Here is a 20736-nt window from a genome sequence, read left to right as displayed (position 1 = left end):
CCCCCCCCCGCCATAGTGGCCTCGTTGCACCTACCTCCAAATGGCAAGATAAGGTTCTACACATACGGTGGTGGCCTTCAAGGCACAGTCGGTCACCTGGCTTTGGACGTGGCTTCACGTAGAAGACAGTCCATGTGAGGAGCCTTCAACCGCCACCGTGCATCAGGGCCAACGGGCGTCAGCTGGACAGCACATCCACCGAAGATGTGTGTTGGACATCAAGCCCTTCAGTATGACGTCTGACCAGAGAGCATCCATCCAGTGGACTGAGAGACCCTCCACCCAGCACGATGGCCTCCTTGGGGGAATTAGAGACAGACACAAAAGAGACTCTTCCGGAGGGGCAGGCCCACCTGTGCGAAGCATGGAGAGGACAGTAGGTTGCCGGGAACAGCCACTTTACACTCATATGACAAAACTGTATGTCTGCGTGTGTCCTCAGGGGAAACAAGTTTTCCAAGCATGTGACAGGGGGTACCCTGCCCTTGAGAGTCATGCGATAAAAATTTCTTATTGGGGGATGAGGGACAAAGATGCCCCCTGAAATTTGCCAGACCGCTGGCCATCATTGTGTACCCCAGGCTATGCTGATGTTATTGACGTGTGTACAAAGGGGGACTGGCTCTCCGAATGCAGCTCTGCCAGTTTTCATGACCTTGGGCTGTTAGGTGGGGCTTCCTAGGATGTAAAATATTACTAATGTGAAGACGCACTTTGAGGACCAAGTAATGATTGTGATAATTGGATTCAATATGCTGTGAACATTGGGTGACATGAAAAAAATGACTAAGGATAAAAGGGAATAAATCCTTGGTTTTATGGATTCCATAAACATCGTCAACAACAGTAGCACCATTATTGTTAGAACCAGGAAAAAAAAAAAAGGTTCAGTAGTCGGTCCCTGGACACTTGAACCTCTTAGACACTAAGACCTTTTGCTTCTCGGCCAGTATTCCCTGCATTTCTTCATTTGTCCCCTTTGTCTGTCTTCCACTTACCTCGCCTTCCAATCTCTCTGGCCCCCAAACCTCTCTCCATGTTTCAACTTCACATTCCTGTTTTCTAGAACTTGCTTTCTGGCAAATCAACTTCTATTGACTCTTGTCCCCTAGTGATCGAAGCAGACTTTCCCAGGTGGTCGTTATTGCATGTTATTGCATGTTCTGTGTAGTGGTGGAATTGAGAAGTTACATAGGCGGTCACACCATTCCCTTGTTATGCCTTTGCCTGCTGCTGTATATCCTGATGTTTCTCTCATTTGAGGATATCTGATGGTGGGGCACCGCCCACCTTTCTGTGTTCTTCAGAATACCAGATATTCTTTTTGACATGGCTGGGTTTCCCCATTTTCTGGTGAAGACAATTCCTGGATAGTGTTTGGGTCTTGTCATTCAATACCAAGCTTCTTTGGTATGATTCAGTTTACCCCATGCCTCCGTGCCAAGGTTAACAGTGTGAGGGGGATAGATGCCAGGCTTTAAAATGATGGAGCTGCAAGATGCTCGCTGATGGAAGAGAGTTTGATGTTCATGATCTAGCTGGCTTTATTTTCTGTCCTTGGTCAGGTAGATTTTCAGCATAGCTTCAGGTCACTGGACCTTGGCAGGTTATGATTTTCTGTTATTGTCTACTTAAGAATGCCTATTCCAGGGTGCTTATTTACTTGGGCAGAAGATGGCTGTAGGAACCCACTTAATCCTGCAAGAGTAGACCCCTCGCATCTGCATGTCTATGATTTAAGGGCTCTGGCATGGAAAAAGGCTTCTTTAAAGGTGGGTTAATGCGACCACATAGGCCTCTTTCACGATGCCTCAAATTAAGTAAAGATTTGGCCCTTTGAGTTTAGGCACTAGGTTATGAGACATTTACAAATAAAGAGGACGTTAGTAGGTCAAATTGCTTATATTGCCCCCAGCTCTCTGAGTATCCGGTCTTAGTTAAGAAAGGACGAGAGATCTTTGTGAAGAAAGAAGGATGGGTTGAATGTGCACTGTTGAAGGGAGGGAAAATGGGAGAGAGGTGCTGGGAAGGGGTGTAGCTTTGGAGCAGCGGTTCTCAACCTGTGGGTCACGACCCCTTTGGGGGTCAAACGACCCTTTCACAGGGGTCGCCTAAGACCATCGGAAAACAAAAAGATACTTACATTACGATTCATAACAGTAGCAAAATTACAGTTATAGAGTAGCAATGGAAATAATTTTATGGTTGGGGGTCACCACAACATGAGGAACTGTATTAAGGGGTCGCGGCATTAGGAAGGTTGAGAACCGCTGCTTTGGAGTGACACCTGTGATAGGGAAACAAATGGACTCTGAAAATAAACATCTAATTCACGGTTTTTCCTGAAACTGACCCAAACTATAGTTAAGTTACATATGTGTCTTGAATGAAATAGATTGGGATTTCAGTCTTGTTTGGAATTTGCATTTGTATTGAAGAATTAAGACTTTTGTTAAAAAGAAGAGAGGAAAGCAAAGGTGAGTGTTCCCCCAACAGTGACATTCCCCTTAGGAAGACTGTTGAACACAGGTCACAGTTTTGCTTCTGGCTTTGGTCTCATGGTTGTGCCTTTCCCTGCTGGATAAGAGGTAGAGGTCCATGGTCAAAGGCAGGGGCACATGTGCAGGTGCTGGGACTGTCTGATTAGATGACTTCCCACCCTGACAGTCCATCTCTTTTACATGATCTCAGACCTTTTGGTCCTTGAGAGGCCTGAGGTTAGCCCAGGAACACATACCCTTCTAAGAATCCAATGAAGGCATGGACCCTCTCTCTGGAAAAATGCCCAAACACAATTTTTATATAAAATGTCGAGGATGGTGGTAGATATCGTAAGGAGTGTCCATAGGGCCCAGATTAAGGAACCTTGTTCCGGGGCAAAGGACACTGCTGAGCCACCAAGGCGTGTCCCTAAACCCCAGCCTGCCATGTGGCTTTTTCCTGTCCATCAAATGTAGTTGTCCTCCCACAAACCCCCCTCCCCCCTTGGCTAATAAGCATGAGTCATTTGATTTTTACAGCACTCGATGCCCTGAAGTGTTCACGTGGTAGAAATATTGAGTCATAGGTTTGGTTTTATTAAAAACCTCATTATTCCAGAGCCTGCTTCTTCTGTAAATGTATTTTAATTCCATTTTATCTTCAAGTTTGCGTACATTTTTATGACTGGGCTGGCTCATTTGCAAAGATCTCTGGGGGATGGGGTATTTGAAGATTCTCCTTGCTTAAGTCTTATGAACTTCCTCAGCATTAGAAACCCATTTCTCATGTTCAGCTTTCTTCTGAGATGGAGAAATACTGTTCTGCCCCCTTTGATCATCTCGAGACAGTTGTCATTGCTTTACAAGCAGAAATCCAGAAGCAGCAGAGGGGCCCCCAGGAGAGAAGCAGAACCTTAGGAGATGGCGGGTGAGAATGTGGGTGGGCCAGATTGTGGAGAACAGACTGAGAGCCAGTGACCGGTATCACTGTTTTGGACTTCACATCAGAGTAGTAGAACCAACAAACCCTTGATCCTAAGGAAGGTTTTCTGCCTTTAAAACTCCATCAAAGCCTGGCTATTCAAACCTTCCGTCTCTTGCAGTGTCTGCTAACAGTGGGCGCTTTGTGGAGGCCAACAGATTTGTGTTTCTGTTGCCAATTGACGTCTTTCAAACTGAGTTGACCAGTCAAATAGTCCCACCTTTGTATCCACACACCCTCATTTTGGACCCAAAACAGAGGGTGGTCTCACCTTTCTGCAAATGGACTGAGTCCCAGAGTGGGTGAAATTGTGGGTGTCCTCTAAGATGTTCACTAACAATGTGATGAATGAAACCGGCTTTTTTTTTTTAACCCTGACTATTTACTTGAGGTTGGATAGCAGAATGTTTTGCAAATCATACAGTAAGAAACGGGCAAGTTCTCAGAAGCTGTGGAGACAGAAATATTGCTGGATCCTTGTTTAAGCTGAGGGCAGAGTCTGCTAAGGACGTGAGCCAATGAGGCAGATGTGTGTCAGGCTCCCCATGGCCTTTCTTCCCTTGGCAGGACTTCAGGGCCCTCAGGAGCTCTGGCCACAAGTCACCTGGAGTGAGTCAGCTTCTGCGGCCTGTGCATCAGCTTTCATTCTCTCTGCTGGAGCCAGTGTCTGTGAGCGTCATCATCAGACACAGTGGGAAGAGCTGGAGTGGTCTATGCACACGTTAGTGCGTGCTATTGGTATCATGTGAAAGGATCTTACTGAAGGCTTCCCAGCTACTGGAATCAGGGCCAAACTGGGCTTAATTTTCAAGTAAGGCAGACAGCAGGAGGAGGTGGTGGCCGCAGGTGGTTTGTACACACGTTGCACTGAGTGTGGCAATGACTGCGAAGGATGGTGATTCCCCCGTGCCCTGGCTTGAGGGCAAATGGGAAATCACATTTTCAGAAGAAAGGATCATTCTCTCCTTCATAAAGCTTATGGCTGCTTCACCTGAGCTATTGATTCGTTGAGTTTGCATTAGTACTTTGTGAGAACAACTAATTTCAAGCAGGAATAATTGTACTCACAACGTAGCTACTTATCCTGTTGTGATGTGCCACTCCCACCCCCCTGGGTGCATGAGGATAGCTTTATTTGGTTTTGATTATCCTTTTTCCACCCAAAGCAAGATGCCCAGGCATCGCCCTCTCCTCCCCCAGCTGCCCTGGGTTGAGGGGAAGTCTGCTGGTACAAATGCCTGCCTACCGGGTCTCCACAAAGAAGTACAATAGAGCAGCAGCACCATTGCCACCAGAAGGGACTGTGTCTGAGTTCTCTGACCTGCCAGCATGGAATCAGGGCAGCCCAGAGCCCCCAGACTTCCCCCTGGTTAGCCTTCTCTGGAATAGGATGGAGTCAGGCATCCTCAGTCATGTCAGTATATTCTAGCAAAGCAACTTGCCGATGATGTCAGATAACATGCATTGCAATGAGGCCAGAGGGCCAGGCACATGATGGAGGCAACTCAGCTCTTGGCTGGGGGATGTCCAATGGGCATCACAGAGCCTCCCCCCACCATCTACCCAGAATTAAGGTTACTCAGAGAAGCCTGAGAATAATTTGAGAAGTCGGTCTATGGAAAATGTCTATTTCAATTGAAATTTTGAAAATGCCTGCCTCAAGGAGGGGAGTAGCACTCTTTCTACCCTGGAGTGCTGGTAAGGAATGGCTGGCACATGTGTGTCAGGCCAGACAATTACAACCACCTCGCTCACTAAGATAACCTTTGCATATTGGAAGTGCCTTTAGATAAAATGAGATGATTCTGTCCAATGAGGTTTAGACATCGTTCATGTTTGCATGGACATTTGGGCAAGTCTGTATCCTTATATATTGAATATCTTTGAGCTCTTGCATTTCATATATTAAGTTCATAATGTCTGATATGTCATCGATAATTAAAAACAATTGTGTCATGTTTTGTGCAGAGTGTTTTTGCTTCCATATAAACAAATACCATAAGACCATAGATAGACGTGGACTGGTGGGATGGGGTTACTTTTTCCCACAGAATTCTAAGGACAGCTTTGCACTGTAGCCAGAGTTCTTGATTCTTGGGTATTGGAAAATTGTGTGCTCAGTCATTCCCTTTGCACATTGTTTATTAACTTGCCTGTTTTCTGTGTCATTGGAAAAATTGGAACCAAGCAATTGAATTAATAAACTCGCATTAAGGAAAGCAGAGTCCGTTGGCCAGCATGAATCTCAGCATATTATAAAATTTGAGTTGTTCCTTACATTTTCATTTTTGTCTCCCTCCCTAAATTAAATGCCAACTCTGAGCCAGTTTTTACACTTGGCTGTAGTGATATTAATTGATGTGAGGAGAAATGGTCTCAAAGTAAATTTTCCCATAAATAAGGTAATTTCAGTCAGTCCCAAGGGGTATCTGACTTTTACTTAAAAACAGAAAAATTTATATAAAGTGTCCTGGGTTGTGCAAGTTAATAGGAAAATACTGTTTGGGAATAGTCAAGAGTAAGAGGGCTCATACCTGTATGTTCTAGTTTCTTAAAGGGCAGGAAACTTTGTCAGGGGAAGTCCTTAGGCCAAAAGGTTCATGAGTAGGAAAAGATGAGAAGGCAGGTGTAGGTGGCCTGCACCCCAAAAAGGGTCACCCTCCACCCCATGGCCAACAGGGCTGGTTTATAGAGAAACTCTTCCTGGGGCAGGATTGGACTCCCTCTCACGTTGCTAGTCATATGGGTTCGTATGTTGTGCTTCTAACATCTACTAGACCAGCTGGTGATTTTTATTGATGATTTGTTTTAGCCAAACTCAGACCCTGAACTGGTTTTGTCCGAAGATGAAAAAACCGACACTGAAGATATGGAAGAGACAGAATTGGGCGTCCTGGAGGATCAGCGTAGTGTAATTCTTCATCTCATTTCACAGCTCAAACTTGGAATGGATTTGACCAAGGTAGGTTGGCATGTCCCGCCGGGTTTGTGGCCAATTGTTTGGGTGCTGTCTCTTATCTCTAAGCCTTCCCTGCTCACATGCGTTTCCTCGTGGCGAGACTGGGAAAGTGGAGCGGGGAGGAGAACTGCAGTCAGGAATGGCTATTCCACGTATAATTTGAAATGATATTGTTACATAAATGCTCATCCTCAGAGCGTGAGCCTTGCCATTGATTTCCTGCTGGAACTGTGATTTGATAAGGACAGAGCGAGCATCAGAAAAAGCAAATGGGATGATAGGGAAAATTCAAGATAGGAATTTGTTTGTTTGTTTCCTGCCGTGTCCTAGAGAAGGTTAAAAATGACCTGCAGAGACAGATAAGGCACTTTGTCCCCCAGAGAGAAAACAGGTGGAAAGAAAAAAAGTGGAGCCAGGAGTGAGACTATGGTGCACATCTAGCCACGACTGCTGCTGGCTGTCATTAGCTTCCACAGCTGGTTCCCAAAGGCAGCCTCGTTGGTGATGCAGGGCTCGTTGTCCATGTGTAGACACAGCCTGCTGGTTGGTAGACACACAACCACTCTTCTTGGTGCTGTGCTCAGCTTGGAGTCCTCCTGAAGGACCTTACCCAGAGAACCATCCAGCGTCCTAAGCACTGGTGGGAGTTGTTGGGCCCAAATAGACCCTCCCTCACTTCGAGTCAGTGGCTTCATACTGGAGGCAAGCAGAAAAAGCAACTTTGTGTGTAGCTGAGAGGCAGTATGGTGTCATCGGGGACATTGTGGGGTGGTGGAGAGTGCCAGGACTTTGCTGTCCGGCCCACCTGGTTCCATGTCCAGTCCTGACGCCTCCCTGGAAGGGCAGAGTGAGAATCGGAAGTTGTATGTAGCCCGGTGCTGAGCTCATAGTAGGCACATCACCATTCTTATCCTTACGAAGTGCTGCGTGGTGTGGTGGGAAGTGTGGGATGGTGGAGCAGCTGCTGTTGGGGAAAGAGAGACATGGCCCATGGGGAGGATATGCTGCAGGTAGAAGATCTAGATTCTGAAGGCCAGCTGGAAATGTGTGGACATTCTTAAAATGGCCAGAGCCCCTGAAGGTCCAGCCTGTGGAGACCATGTTGGGGTTACTTGGCTTGTATGGCTGCAGTGAAGGGTCTGGATTCCCCAAGTTCACCTCAGACTGGGGTGAAGGCCAGAGAAGAGAGAGGGAAGGGGTGGGCAGGTATGAGGGATTCTTCAAAGAGGAAGATGGCAGCATGGTAACTGACCATTTATAGGGGGCAGAGGAGTTGGGAGCTTCAAGGATGACAGAAAAGCCTTTCCTTTGAAAGGTTTTTATGTGTTTGGATATAAGTGTGTCTGATTTTCTGGGAGACTGCACCACTTTAAACAAGAGACCGGGCCCATGCTGAGGAGGCATGACCTAGAAAGTTCCTTAACTTTACCATTGTCCGCCCTCTGCTTGGGTCTTCCCAGCCTCTGCACGCCGAGCTATGGAGACCTGCTTTACATTACGCTGCCTTCCTTTCATTCCAGTCTTCGGGTGGTATAATTCTCACATCCTTTTTGCTAGAACACCATTTTAAATGTTTGCCTTTTTAAAAGCCACCTCTTTTTTTTTTTCTTGTGGATTGTGCAGACAGTTCAGAGCTTGAGTTAAGATCTGGAGAAGAGAATGTGGGTAGCAAAGTAACTAGCAGAATTTAAAATCACATTTCCAAACTGGGGGTCGTAACCCCTCTGGTAGGTTGGAAAAGTCATTTAGTGGGTCCGATGATCATTTCTAAAAAGTGAAACAACAGAAAATATCAGAGTGTGTTGCACACATGACTCTTATTTTAGTTCCCTCGATACATGTGTACTGGGTCACAACGTAAAATGAATTCTCACTGTGGATCATACTTAAAAAATATGTATAAGACATTGATGTGGAATCATGAATGATATAGGAGAGAGACTGTAACTGGAATTGTCCAGGTCAGATGTGGAGAAACACAATAAAATACTGAGGGGTCTTATTATGGCAGGTTGAGTGTCTCCAAGACATTACATTATGGCTCTCTTGTTTTAAAATAAGGAAATCGTAAGAACTGTGAATCTTGTATTTATTATTATTTTATTAGGCTATGATTACATTTCTCGAGCCACAGTCTATTCCTAAAAGAGCAAATGTTGGGTTTATCTAATATGTGAAAGAAAAACTGCTCTAGTCTATAGCTTATTAATTTATTTGCTGGGAAGAAACTGCTATTCAAAGACCAAGGGGAAGCTTGACAAGCTGAAATGCTCGTGAGAGGAAGAGGTAAACCTGTTATTTATCAGAAACCTTTTATTGTCCCATAAGGTTTCTGAACGTTTGTTGCCCTACATCATAAAAAGGTTGATGGAATTCTGTCTTATTGTCTCCTTTTCTCTTCTTGGCTCTTGCCCATTTCATTAAGTTAGTTGAGCTTGTACTAAATTGGCAATTGAAGAACTTCGCCTGAATGGAGGTTCTGATGAGCAGGTACCCTAGAACTAGAACATTCTTGGATTCAAGGATGAAGCCCTGGTGTCTGTCTGTAAAACAAGTGTAATGCCCACCTTTAGGAGGTGGCTGGTACTGGATGCGTTCACAAGTCACCAGCCTGACTGGGAGCCACGTGCTGCATTTTGCCTTAGGTAACTATGGTCACTAGACAGGGCCGCTTCATGGGCATGTGACCAGAGGGGTCACACAGCACCCTGCGCTCACAAGCATCCCATGCTTGTTTTAAGGTGCTGCTGTCTCTGTCTTGAAAATCTTAATTTTGAACAAGAGAACTTCATTTTCATTTTGCTCTGGGCCCCACCAAGCGTGTGGCTGGCCCTGCCTCCAGAGGCACCCTTGTCTGCCCTCTTCCTCAGCTGTGGTTCCATAACCCAGATTGCTGGTGGAAACCTCCACTAGATAACTTGCTACGCTTCCACAAACTGTGGGTAGCCTAGAAAGGAAAAGAAGAGAGAAAGGAGGAACCACAAAAAAGTGGCGGGCCACAAAAGGGCTCTTTGAAGCAAGAGGGATGCATTGGTGGTGGCAGGAGGAATGGGAGGGAGGGCATTCCTGGCAGAGGGAACAGGTACAAGTTTGAGAGTAAACAATGCGTAGTGGGTGTTTAAAGCCGGGAGATGGAAGGAGTTCCTCCAGCGAGAGAGAGGGGGAGGGGAAAGAAGTCCAAGGATGCATCCTGGGATACGCCAGTGTTTCAAAGTCAGGAGACGAGAAGGATCCAGCAAAGACGACTGAGGTCAGCCAGGGAGGCAGGATAGAAACCAGAGGAGTGTCCTGTCACGGAAGCTGCACGAGTTTCCAGGAGAAAGGAGTTGTCACCTGTGTGGAATTGCTGCTGATGGACTGAGAAAGGTCGGGCCCATAGGTGGAGCATTTGTCTTTATCAAGGTCTGACTGGGTGGGCTGAAGGCAGAAGGGGAAGAAAAGTGACAGGGAGTAAAAACAGCTGTTTCGAGGAGCATTGATGTACGAAGGGAGCAGAAAATTGGGTGGGCGCTGGGGAGGTTTGGTTCCTTCTGATGTTGGAACGGGAATGGGAATGGTTAGGAGAGAGGGTGCAGAGGACTGCGGGAACTTGAGTAGTGAGAGGACATGAGGCCCAGTGCATGGGCACACGGGTTGTCCTTACAGAGGACATGTGGCTCTGAGCCAGACTCCCCCCCCCCCCCCCACAGGAGGCATCCCAGCCCGGGAGGCATCCTAGCCAAGTTACCTAACCTCTGAGAGCCTCCTTTCCTTATCTGTGAATTTCCCCGTGGGGTTGCTCTGTGTGGATGGACACCCATGTGTGTTAAGGATTCAGGGCAGAGCCTGGGGCAGAGGAAGCACTATGAAAATGTTTGCTGCTGTGATTACCATGTGCACGTTCTTGATGGATGGCTTCGATTTTCCCCGGGGTGGGGGAGCAAGGTGATCTGCTGAGAGTGATGAAGAGGGGAAGGTTGTTAGAGATGGGAGGAGGGAGGAGACCACAGGAAATGTTTGTCTCAGGGAGCGGAAGACCACAGGAGGATTGCCGCTCAGGGGACACTTACACACTTACGGTTTCTAGGTCACAAATTGAAAGGGAGACCAGTCAGCATGTTGTCTCTTTTTCTCCAGGAATGTTGAGCTGCCAGGTCGAGGCATGGAGAGTGTGAGAAGCCGGGTTAAATCAGAGTTGAGGTTTGCTTGGTTAATACCCTGAGGGAGCGAGGGGCAGAGTTGCTGGGAGCAGATCAAAGGGAGTAAAAGGTGGTATGGAGGCCAAAGACAGATGGATGGCGGACAGGACAAGGTCAACAAGCTTTGGTGGAGCTGGGGATGAGACGGAGTGAGCTGGGACGTCAGGGATGATGGGTGGAGAGTGGGTGCTTGAGACTGAGATTATGGAGGTGGTAGTGACTGGTAACAACCGGATCGAAGGTGTGCCTATTTGTAACCAGTACAGATTCCTCAGGAGACTGAGCCTAAACTCCCAATTTTACAGATTCAGATTAGAGGGAGATCTTCTAGAACAGGGAATTTCGAGCCCTTCCAGTCCCTTTCCTGATACCTTCAACTCTCCTCTCCAAATCTTATTAATACACTGTCAAGCACAGCCTGCTCCCTATCCTGAAGTGTTTGTCTTTTAACAGAAGACACAGTAGTGACCTGGCTTCCCCAATCTTGTCTGTAACGTGTCATCTCCATGCCTCCTTCCGGTGCAGTTGGCAGGAGCTCATCAATCCTGCTCTTCCAGAAAGAATTCCCATGAGTCTGCTGGGGGCGGCAGTGAGGGGTCCATCAGAGGCCTTGCCCAAGCAGAATTGGTTCACCCTCCATCTCTCTACTTATTTAGCCATCTGGAAATTATAAAAGCTTTCTGGGCTTTCGTTTCCTTTTCTGTAAAATGGACTCGTCACACCTGCTCACAGGTGATGGAGAAGACTGAACAACATAACGTGAAGCCTGGCCTGAGTGCTATAAATCGCCGATGCTTGAAACATTTCATACATGCTTCCAACACTTTCCTTGTTTTATACAATTATTTCTCCTTTTTCTCAAACGATCGATTATTTATGGAAACATCCAAGGTGGTCCCAGGGCCTGCTCTGGTCTTGAGGAGACTTGCTTTCAGTCTTCAGCTTTGTCACTGAAACGTCTGTGACAAGTTTGTGTCTCATCTCTGTTGTCTTTCTCATCCCCTGGTCTCCAGCAGAGTGAGCATGTACTGTGTGCTGGGTGGGCTCTGGGCCAATTTTACACCATCATTTAATACAAAAAAAGCCCTCCTAGGCTGGTATTCTCCTTTGCCCCATTTTACAGCAGAGTAATCGAGTCTCGGAGAGACGAAGCTGCCCGAGTACACAAGGCTAGAGCTGCCAGGCCGTGAACCTGAGCTCACGGCTCGAGTCCCTTCTGCAAGCCGAGGTCTGGGACCCCAAGGAAATAAAATAAAGTTATATTTCAAACTTCCTAACAAAAATTTTAATGAATGCCTTCCGTGATGTTCTAAGCACTTTGAGATGGTGTGAGGGAGCTGGTACTTTAAGGAAACCCCAGGGAGCCACCTGTTGGCTCAGTAAAGCAACCTTGGGCAGTGTGAATTATTGGCCCTTTATTTTGTAAGGCGGGATTTTTTTGTATCTCCCTTGACTTCCTTAAAGGATTACTAGGTCCGTCTCGGCGGCTGGGCTGGGCCTCTTTTGGCTTGCTTGTTTCCACTGAGTGGGTTTGCCAGTCTGAGGACAGAGTATTGTGTAGGTAATTCTCAAGGTTATTAAGTGAACTGATGTGTCTTTGGAGAAAATTTCACCTGCCCTGGGCTTTTCTTTGCAGAGGCCTGCCGTGTTCTCCATTGGGGGGAAGGGACTATCCCTCTTTCTGTGGGGGCCCCTTTGACTTTCTCAATGGGTGATCAATTATTTCCAAGTTCTAAGAGCCCAACCTGAAGATTATTTACTTCTAGATTGATGCAGCTTTAAATGTAATTAATTGTTCTCTGTGCCCCAAGTGCGGATCTTCTCCCTTTTCTTTTTTTCCTTTCCCCAGAGTTGTTCATTGTCTTAATTATGTTAAGAGGAGAAAAAGCAATCCTTATTGATGGCCCCATAAATCTGCAGCAGCGACTCTAGCCGTTTGGATGCCGCCAGTCGGCACAGCTGGGCCATCACTCACCTCCCCGTTGGAGGCAGACGGTCCAATTAGTGCTCCCCACTTCTTGGCTCTGTATCTCCAGGGTCCACCACCCAAGGAACAGATGATTAAGTGACTTACTTGCAAAGGCACTGAAAATAAATAAAAAAAGACAGGGAGACTGTATGAGAGAGAGATATCTGCTGTAATGAAAAATAGGATATTTTGTCCGGAGTGTGCAGGGTGCTGTTTGGAAAGGCATCAATCTGGCGTTCGCACATACCAACACGATGAAAGGGGAAATAGTCACTCCACGCCCAGCGCATCGCCTCCGTCTCTCCAGGTGTTCTACTTTTCCCAGCTCTGACAAAGCTGCAGTATCATTGTCAGGTGCAGAATATATATCCAGTGGGTTGGACTTGGCGTTGGCTGTAAAACCATCATTTCCGTGTCTGCAATTTCAGGAGGGTTGTCTTTGAAAATTGATAAGTTCTCAGGTATTGCATCCCTAATAGAGCCTTTTTCCTTTTTTTCCTCCAACTTTTTATTTTGCACATTTTCTAATCCACAGTAGAGTTGCAAGAATAGTATAATGAATGTCCATATATCACCTTTATTGGCCAATTGTTAACATTTTGCCTCTTTGCATTTATTTCTTCTTCCTTCTTTCCTCTCTCCCAGTCTCTCCTCCCCTGCCTCCCTCTCTCTCTTTCTCTCTCTCTCTCTCTCTCTCTCTCTCTCTCTCTCTCNTCTCCCAGTCTCTCCTCCCCTGCCTCCCTCTCTCTCTTTCTCTCTCTCTCTCTCTCTCTCTCTCTCTCTCTCTCTCCCTCCCTCTCTCCCTCTCCCTCTCTCCTCTCTCCTCTCTCCTCTCTCCTCTCTCCCCCTGTCCTTCTCTCTCCCTCTGAAATCCCAAATATACACGTGCCTATATATGTGGTTTATTTTTTTGATGAACCATTTCAGAATATGTTGCAGACATGACAGTTTCCCCCAACATCTATCAGTGAGTATCTCCTACAAGGATATTCTCCTACAAATTACATTTGTCATACTTGGGAAATTTAACATGGATGCAATGCTATTTCATATATGTCCCACAGTAAAAGTTTTCCAAATTATCCCAATAATGCTCGTTATAGCTTTAATAAGAGGAAAAAAAGCATTGTGGATGCTGTGATGGAGCTAGGTGTGGGTGCAGTGAAATTATGAAGGAGGGGGCTGTTGGTTTAGCCGTGGTAATAGGAGCTGTCAGAACAAGCTTTACAGAGCAGGTTACCACTGAGCTGAAGGCAGGAGAGCAGGCAGACAAGGGCAACAGGAGTGAACGTGTTTGTGTGGTTGGGGGAGGCCTGGGGGCAGAAAGTGAAGGACAATGTGAGACGAGAGAGAGAGGTGGGGGCCAGACTGGACTTTATTTACCTCTTATGGAGATTGTAAGAAGACGAATGTGGCTGCGGTGTGGAGAAGCAAGGGGGGCATGGCAGAAAGCTGGAAGGCCAGTTCGAAGCTGCCGCTGTACTTTTCCAGAGAGAGGGCACCATGTGAGTCTTTTCTTAATTGCCGAAGGTCTCCGTCCTGTCTGTAACGTTAACGATAGTTTTTGAACTGGTAAACTGCCTTGTCAATCGATGGAGTAGAAGGTGGGGCTCACGTCCCACCCTTTCCCCTGCCCACCTCCTGCCCTCCACCCCCCACCCCCGCTGATTTGTTATTAATCAGTGACAGTAGATGGGGTGATGGGTGGCCCTGCATTTCCAGTTCTAACGTCCAGTGAACTCTTTCTTATCTTCCTAGTCCTCTGAGGGAAAGAAAATGTTCTCTTTAGCCAGAGGCAGATAATCACAGGTGTCAGGGTTAATGGAAAGAACTTGAGGGTAACAGTTGGGAGCCCTGAGGTCCCCTGCCTGCACTACGCCTAGCGTGGTGCCTTCCTTCCCCTCCTTCCCAGTCTCTGTCCCCTCAGCTAGGAGACTGGCAGGCATTGAATTCCATCATCTTAAAGGTCCCTTTTGGTTCTGATGTTCAGTGATTGGGATACTGAGCGGAGTCCTCTTTCTTATTTTGCTTTAATCCTTCAGCCTCTGAGTTCAGAAATGCTGACTAAGGCAAAGTGCTTTCAAAAGTACACAATGAGTAAATATTGTAGCCGATTCTTTCCTTGTCATTTCAAGCTTGGCTACAAACACAGACATTCTTGTTGTCTGGAGGCGGACTTGTTGCTGGTGAAGCCCCATTGCCACAGGGTGGGGGGAAGGACGTGCATTGAGGTCACGGAATCGTCTTCACGTGGCGTTGTGTGTGTCAGGGCTGACCGCCCTCCATGGAACTCTGGCCCTCCCTGATCAGAGGGCCCCCTGGGCCCGGGGAAGGGAGCGAGCAGGAAGTGGATTGGGTTGGGGATGGGCTGGCCAGGCAAACATTTGTGGCTTCTTTTCCTTTTTAATTGATTTGGCCTCATGGAGGGAGTTTCCACGGCTCCTTCAATCAGAAGTCCTTGACCTGCAGCCTGTCTGGGGCAATTTCTACGGGAGACCTTGAGTGGCTGTGGGGGCCTCCCACCCCCAAAGGGAGAGATGGTGAGTGTTTGGGGCTTATTGTCCCTCCCTCCTTTACTCTGCCATCAGCCACCTACACGGTGGAAGGCCACGGAGGTGGGTTGGCGGACACAGCAGCCTGGCCCCTGTGAGCTTCATTGGAAGAGCCAACCCCAGAGAGCACTGGGGTAGCTGCTGGCCCGTCTCACAGAAGACACAAGAAGCAATAACAGTGGCCAAGATCTGAGCCAAGATGTGCTTATCCTGGCCGGCTCATATTCTTGAGCAGCCAGATTCTCAATTTTGTCAAGTTGTGGCTGGACAAAAATTAGGAAATTTCCATTAAGTTGCATAGTTGTGTTTTAAATAATGTTTCTTCTTCCAGTATATTATAAAAGCAAAGCAGAAAGACACTAAAAAAAAAAAGTAAACATCACTCATTTCTCTCACCAAGAGATATGTTAACATTTGAGGTCTTTTTATGATACTTGGGCTGTGTTACAAGTTCAATTTTACATCTGGCTGCTTTTTTGCTTAACACAGGTATATTTTCCTCTGACAGTTTTTAAATGAAAGATAGAGAAGCATTAACAAAGATACCAACCGTACCTCTCCAGTGGGCTGGGCTTTCTCTAGTTTCCTCTGAAATCTGTGCATTGCTGATCTCACGTCTGCCTGCCCGTCTGTCTCTGTCAGGACGTCTCTCTTCTATTGCATCTACATCCTTCACAAGGAAGGGTCTTAGGAAGCTGATGTGGAGGCAAGGGGACAGATCTGTAAGCTGTGATATTCACAGCCAGTGATGTGCCCCTTGCAGTTGCTTTCATGAGAGTTAGGGACCCATGTGAAGGAAGGACAGACTCGGTCATGTAAGCAGGGAGCGTAAACCAGCTGCATGACCTTGGTCAACTTGCTTGAACGGGTGTGACTCCTCTTCTCCCCTCTCTCGATGTGCAATGCTCCAGGTCAAAGCGAGCTAAGTAGGTAGATTTTTAATACCCAATAACTAAGTCATTGTAAAACCATCCCAGGCCAGTGAGAAACAGGCTCTCTCTCCCCCATTTATCAGTAATAGTAATGAGTTACCTGCTTCCCAGCCCTGTTTTAGAATGTCTTTCATTTGCTATAAATGACCTAATCATTAGGTTACCGTCATTTGGGGTTGTATGGTGAGTGACCATCTAGATCCACGTTAGATCCACGAGGAACCTCTTTGCCCAGTCCCAGACACAGCCATGCAGATTTCTCCTTATCTACAGTAACAGGGCCAGTAACAAACCTACAGGTAACTCGATGCCAGTCCATGTACCAGAAGATTCTCTGTTAAGTGCCAGCCTACTTCTTTGTAACTCCTGCTCATGTCTTCTGGTCCAGTCTCGTGGGACAGCCTCCACAATCAGCCCCTCTTCTCCGTGGCAGCTCTATGGACATTGGCCTGGAGACCTGAGCCAGGAGCCCTTTCCACACTCCTACCTGCTTTGATCGTGTTGGGGTGTATACGGAGCTCTCCAAATAGACAGTCTCGGTGGTGGTGGGCTCTGGTCTACCTGGACCCCCTTTGAAGCGGCACCAACAAAGCCCAGTATCCATGTTTGTAAGAACACACCGAGCCCCCTTGCTTCTGCCTGCTGTCAGGAAGAACATGACAGAGCCCTCCCAAGCTGTGTTCCCCGCATCTCTCGACAACGGGGAGTAAAAGAGGGCTGTGGGTTAGGAGAGTGATGGCCGTGGAGAGACCGCGGCTGTGGTTTTAGCCCAGATGAGCAAAGAAGGAAATCACTCAGGACCGCTTTGTCCATAGAGCTGGGTTGGCGTTGGTGCCACCACGACAGCCACTCCCATTCCCTTCCATATTGTTTCGCCCGATTTGTCATGTGTGTACGAATCAAAAGAAACCGTTCCCTGGCATAAGCCATTATGAATTTGTTTGATGGCAGTTGCAGCCTTCATTTTTTTTCCATTTCATGTAATCATAGGGATTCCTGTCTTTGTCGCCTTCCAAATGCAGGTGGTGCTCCCCACATTCATTCTGGAAAAGCGATCCTTGCTGGAGATGTACGCAGATTTCATGGCACACCCAGACCTGCTACTGGCCATCACTGCGGGAGCCACGCCAGAGGAGAGAGTCATTTGCTTCGTGGAGTATTATCTCACAGCCTTTCATGAGGGCCGCAAGGGGGCGTTGGCCAAGAAGCCCTACAACCCCATTATTGGCGAGACGTTTCACTGCTCCTGGGAGGTTCCCAAGGACAGGGTCAAGCCAAAGAGGACTGCTCCCCACTCTCCTCCCAGTCACGAACACCCGATGGCTGATGACCCTTCTTCCAAAAGCTACAAACTAAGGTTTGTAGCTGAACAAGTGTCCCATCACCCGCCCATCTCCTGCTTCTACTGTGAGTGCAAGGAGAAGAGACTGTGCATCAACACTCACGTGTGGACCAAGAGCAAGTTCATGGGCATGTCCGTGGGGGTGTCCATGATAGGAGAAGGTAAGCCATGTCATATGTTGGATGGAGTTTCACTCTTACACAGTGACATTTGTATGCCTGATAGATGATTTTGTGTGCAGAGTTCTTTGTTTCTTTTCTGTTTTGAAATTGTGTGTGGGGAGGTGGGGTCGTGGACAGGGGGGATGAGTTTTGTTACTTGAAGACTAGGTCCTGGTAATTTTTCAATGGCACCAAAGTGATGGATAAGATGGGATGCAGCTGCCTGCCTAACTCGCCGCCCACCTGGATCTTCACATACTGTGTGTGCGTGTGTGTGTGTGTGTGTGTGTGTGTGTGTGTGTGTGTGTGTGAGCTGACTTACATATGCTTTATTTTCAGATTTGCATGAATATTAGAGTTGGCTCCAAATCTGTGAGACACACTTTTATTTATTCTCACCAGTTTTTCTGGCTCAGAGACAATGAGGGTAATTGTGCTGCCTATTCAAAATCTGCGCCGAAAATCCCCAAGGCCAATCTCTGGACTTGGTGCTACCAATTCTGAAGAAAGAGCACAGTGTAATCACACCACTCGTAGATTACACATTTCTATTTTAGCAAATAGCTGTGAATGAAATTGATTCATTGTTTGAAGAAACCTATAATATTCTTGTTAAATTCAAGCATCTGTGTTAGTGGTTCTTTAACGTTTTTTGAGTCACAAAGCCCTTTGAGATGCTAAGGCTATAGATTCACTTCTCGGGGGAAAAAAAAGAAATCCAACTGAAAATTTGGCTTTCAGCTTCAGGGAGTACATGAATCCTTGGAAGCCCTTCCAAAACCCCATGAGATAAGAACACCATTCACTTAGCACATGTTTATTGAGCACCTACTAGATGCCAGACACTGTCTTAAGAGCTATGGATACTTGTATGAACAAGACAGACCAAAAAAGCCTCTATCTTTGGGAAGCTTCCATTCTCTTCTACTAGGGAAATAAAATTATGTTTGTTGTGTTGGAAAGTAAGTGCTGTGGAGAAAAATAAAGCAGAGAAAGGACCTGGAAGTGGTGGGGAGAGGGCCATGGAGCGTTAGTGTAGGATGGGATAGGGCGGGGAAGGCCTCACTAAGGTGACATTTGAGCAAAGGCCTGAAGTGGGTGATAAAGGACAAGCCTTATTGGTTGCCAGGGGAAGAATGGGTACAGCAGAAAGAACAAGGCATGTGCCCCGGAATGTTGGTGGGAGATAGGAAGCCCGTGTGGCCGAAGCAGGGTGAATGAGGTAGGGACTGGAGAAGACAAGGTCAGAGAGGTGACTGTGGTCAGTCACGTAGGGCCTTGGGGCCATTGCTAGGGGTGTTGGCTTTTCTACTCAGTGAGCTGTGAAGCCATCGAGGGTTTTGAGCAGACGTGTATCATGATCTGACTTACCATGTAGGAAGATTGTTCCAGCTGCTTGTTGAAAACAGACCATAAGAGGGGTAAAGATGGAAGCAAGGAGACCAGTCAGAGATTATGATAATAATCCAGGCAAGAGATGATGGTGGCTTGGACTGGGGTGGAAATGGTGGGAGAGGTAAAACCCGGATGTATGCTGAACTAGAGTGAGCCACGGGGTTCTGCCTGTGCATGGGATGTGGGTATGAGAGAAAGGTGACGCCAAGGCTTCTGAGCTGAGCTACTTGAAGGACAGAATAGCCACTAACTGAGGTGGGAAGACAAAGGGCTAGGGGATGGAGAGCTAGTTCAGAGGGAGAGTATAGGAGCGCAATTAGGCTGTGTTATGCGGTAGACATTCAAGCGGAGTGCTCGAGTTAACAGTTGTATGTGCAGGATGGAATTCTGGGGGGATCCCAGATGAGGTAGAAATTTGTAATTTAAGGCCTTGAGATTACTGAGATTATTGAGTGAGAACTCATCCCCGTAGCCCTCCAGCATGAAGAGGTCCAAAAGATGAGGTGCACTGGTCAGGGAGACTGGGGTGGGGGCTGGTGAAGTAGAAAGGATGGAAGAATGAATTTCCTGCAAGCCAAGAGGATACCTGAAACCACAGAGAGTACTGAACCCTACATGTAAAAAAACCCTACATTTTCCCGTACGCATATACCTATGATAAATTTAAACTACTCCTGTGCTTTGGGTTAATGTGATAACCCAGATTAAGTGGCTAGCGAGGGTATACAGTGTGGATACATGGGACAAAGAGGTGATTCACGTCCCACATGGGACTGAGCGGGGCAGCGTGAGATCAGGAGAGACAAATTCCTGCGCTTGGGGAGCTGACATTCTAATGGACAAGTCAGACAGAAGACAAGATCTGTGCAAGAAACCTGCAGGGACAGGTGATGATGGGCTAATGAGACAAAGCAGGGAGGGATGACGGTGGGGTCCCAGCAGGTTGAGATTGCAATTTCTAATAAGGCGACCTCAAGGAGAATGGAGCCTTTGAGTAAAGGCTTGATAAAGGTGAGAGAGTAAGCCATGTAAGTGGTTTAAGGAAGGGTGTTCCAAGCAAAAGGAGCAGTAAGTCAAGTGCCCTGAGGTGGGAGCGTGTGGCTGGGTGTTTTGGGAACGTCCCTGAGGCCAGTGAGGCTGGAGCAGAGTGAGTGGGGGTGGGTAGAGAAGATGCAGTCAAAGAGCAGGGGCCAGGTCAGAGGGGCTGGTTTGGGAGGCCTGGAAGGACTTGGGCTTTTTCTCTGAGTGAGATGTGAGTCAGTGGGGGGTGGATATGATTTTTATCAGCATCCCCATGGCTGCTGTGTGAAGAATAGACTGAAGGTGAGAACGGGGAGGGCCGCGTGGCAAAGCTAGAAGTAGACAAGTTGTTTCTTTTCTCTTCCTCACACACACACACACACACACACACACACACACACACACACACACACACTCACACACTCACACACTCTTTAAATCTGAGATAATAAGTGCTCGGTGAATATAATACCTTCTGATAAAACCAAACTCATTTTCTGGTACAGAGAAAACAAATATTCCAGTTCCTTTCTGGGGATCTCCCCTGCACTCGGCAGAAATACCTGTTGACCCACAGGTCAAGGTGTGGGAAAACCACAGATGCTCAAATTAGAGGATATGAGTTGGCTGGACACCTCCCAGTCTCTAAAGCAGGGATTCTTTTTTTTTTCCTTTTTTTTAGCTGAGCCATCCTGCTACCTGTTGGCAGCTCAGCGGCTGCTCAGCTCGGGCTGGACTCGAACCGCTGTTGCTCAGAGCTCAAACT

General features: G+C 47.2%; 1 protein-coding gene across 3 annotated transcripts in view; it reads left to right on the top strand.

Annotated features, from left to right (window-relative positions):
• OSBPL10 (oxysterol binding protein like 10) overlaps positions 1 to 20736 on the top strand; it is a 292615-nt gene that overhangs the window by 249677 nt on the left and 22202 nt on the right. For all 3 annotated transcript variants that reach the window (XM_019664512.1, XM_019664513.1, XM_019664514.1), the window contains exons 7-8: positions 6275 to 6424; positions 17075 to 17555. In XM_019664512.1, the coding sequence (XP_019520057.1) occupies positions 6275 to 6424; positions 17075 to 17555 (631 nt within the window). The remainder of the gene's footprint in view (positions 1 to 6274; positions 6425 to 17074; positions 17556 to 20736) is intronic.

This window comes from Hipposideros armiger, unplaced genomic scaffold (assembly GCF_001890085.2).
Source record: "Hipposideros armiger isolate ML-2016 unplaced genomic scaffold, ASM189008v1 scaffold_424, whole genome shotgun sequence".
Taxonomy (NCBI): domain Eukaryota; kingdom Metazoa; phylum Chordata; class Mammalia; order Chiroptera; family Hipposideridae; genus Hipposideros; species Hipposideros armiger.
This window is presented reverse-complemented; position numbering and strand designations above follow the sequence as displayed.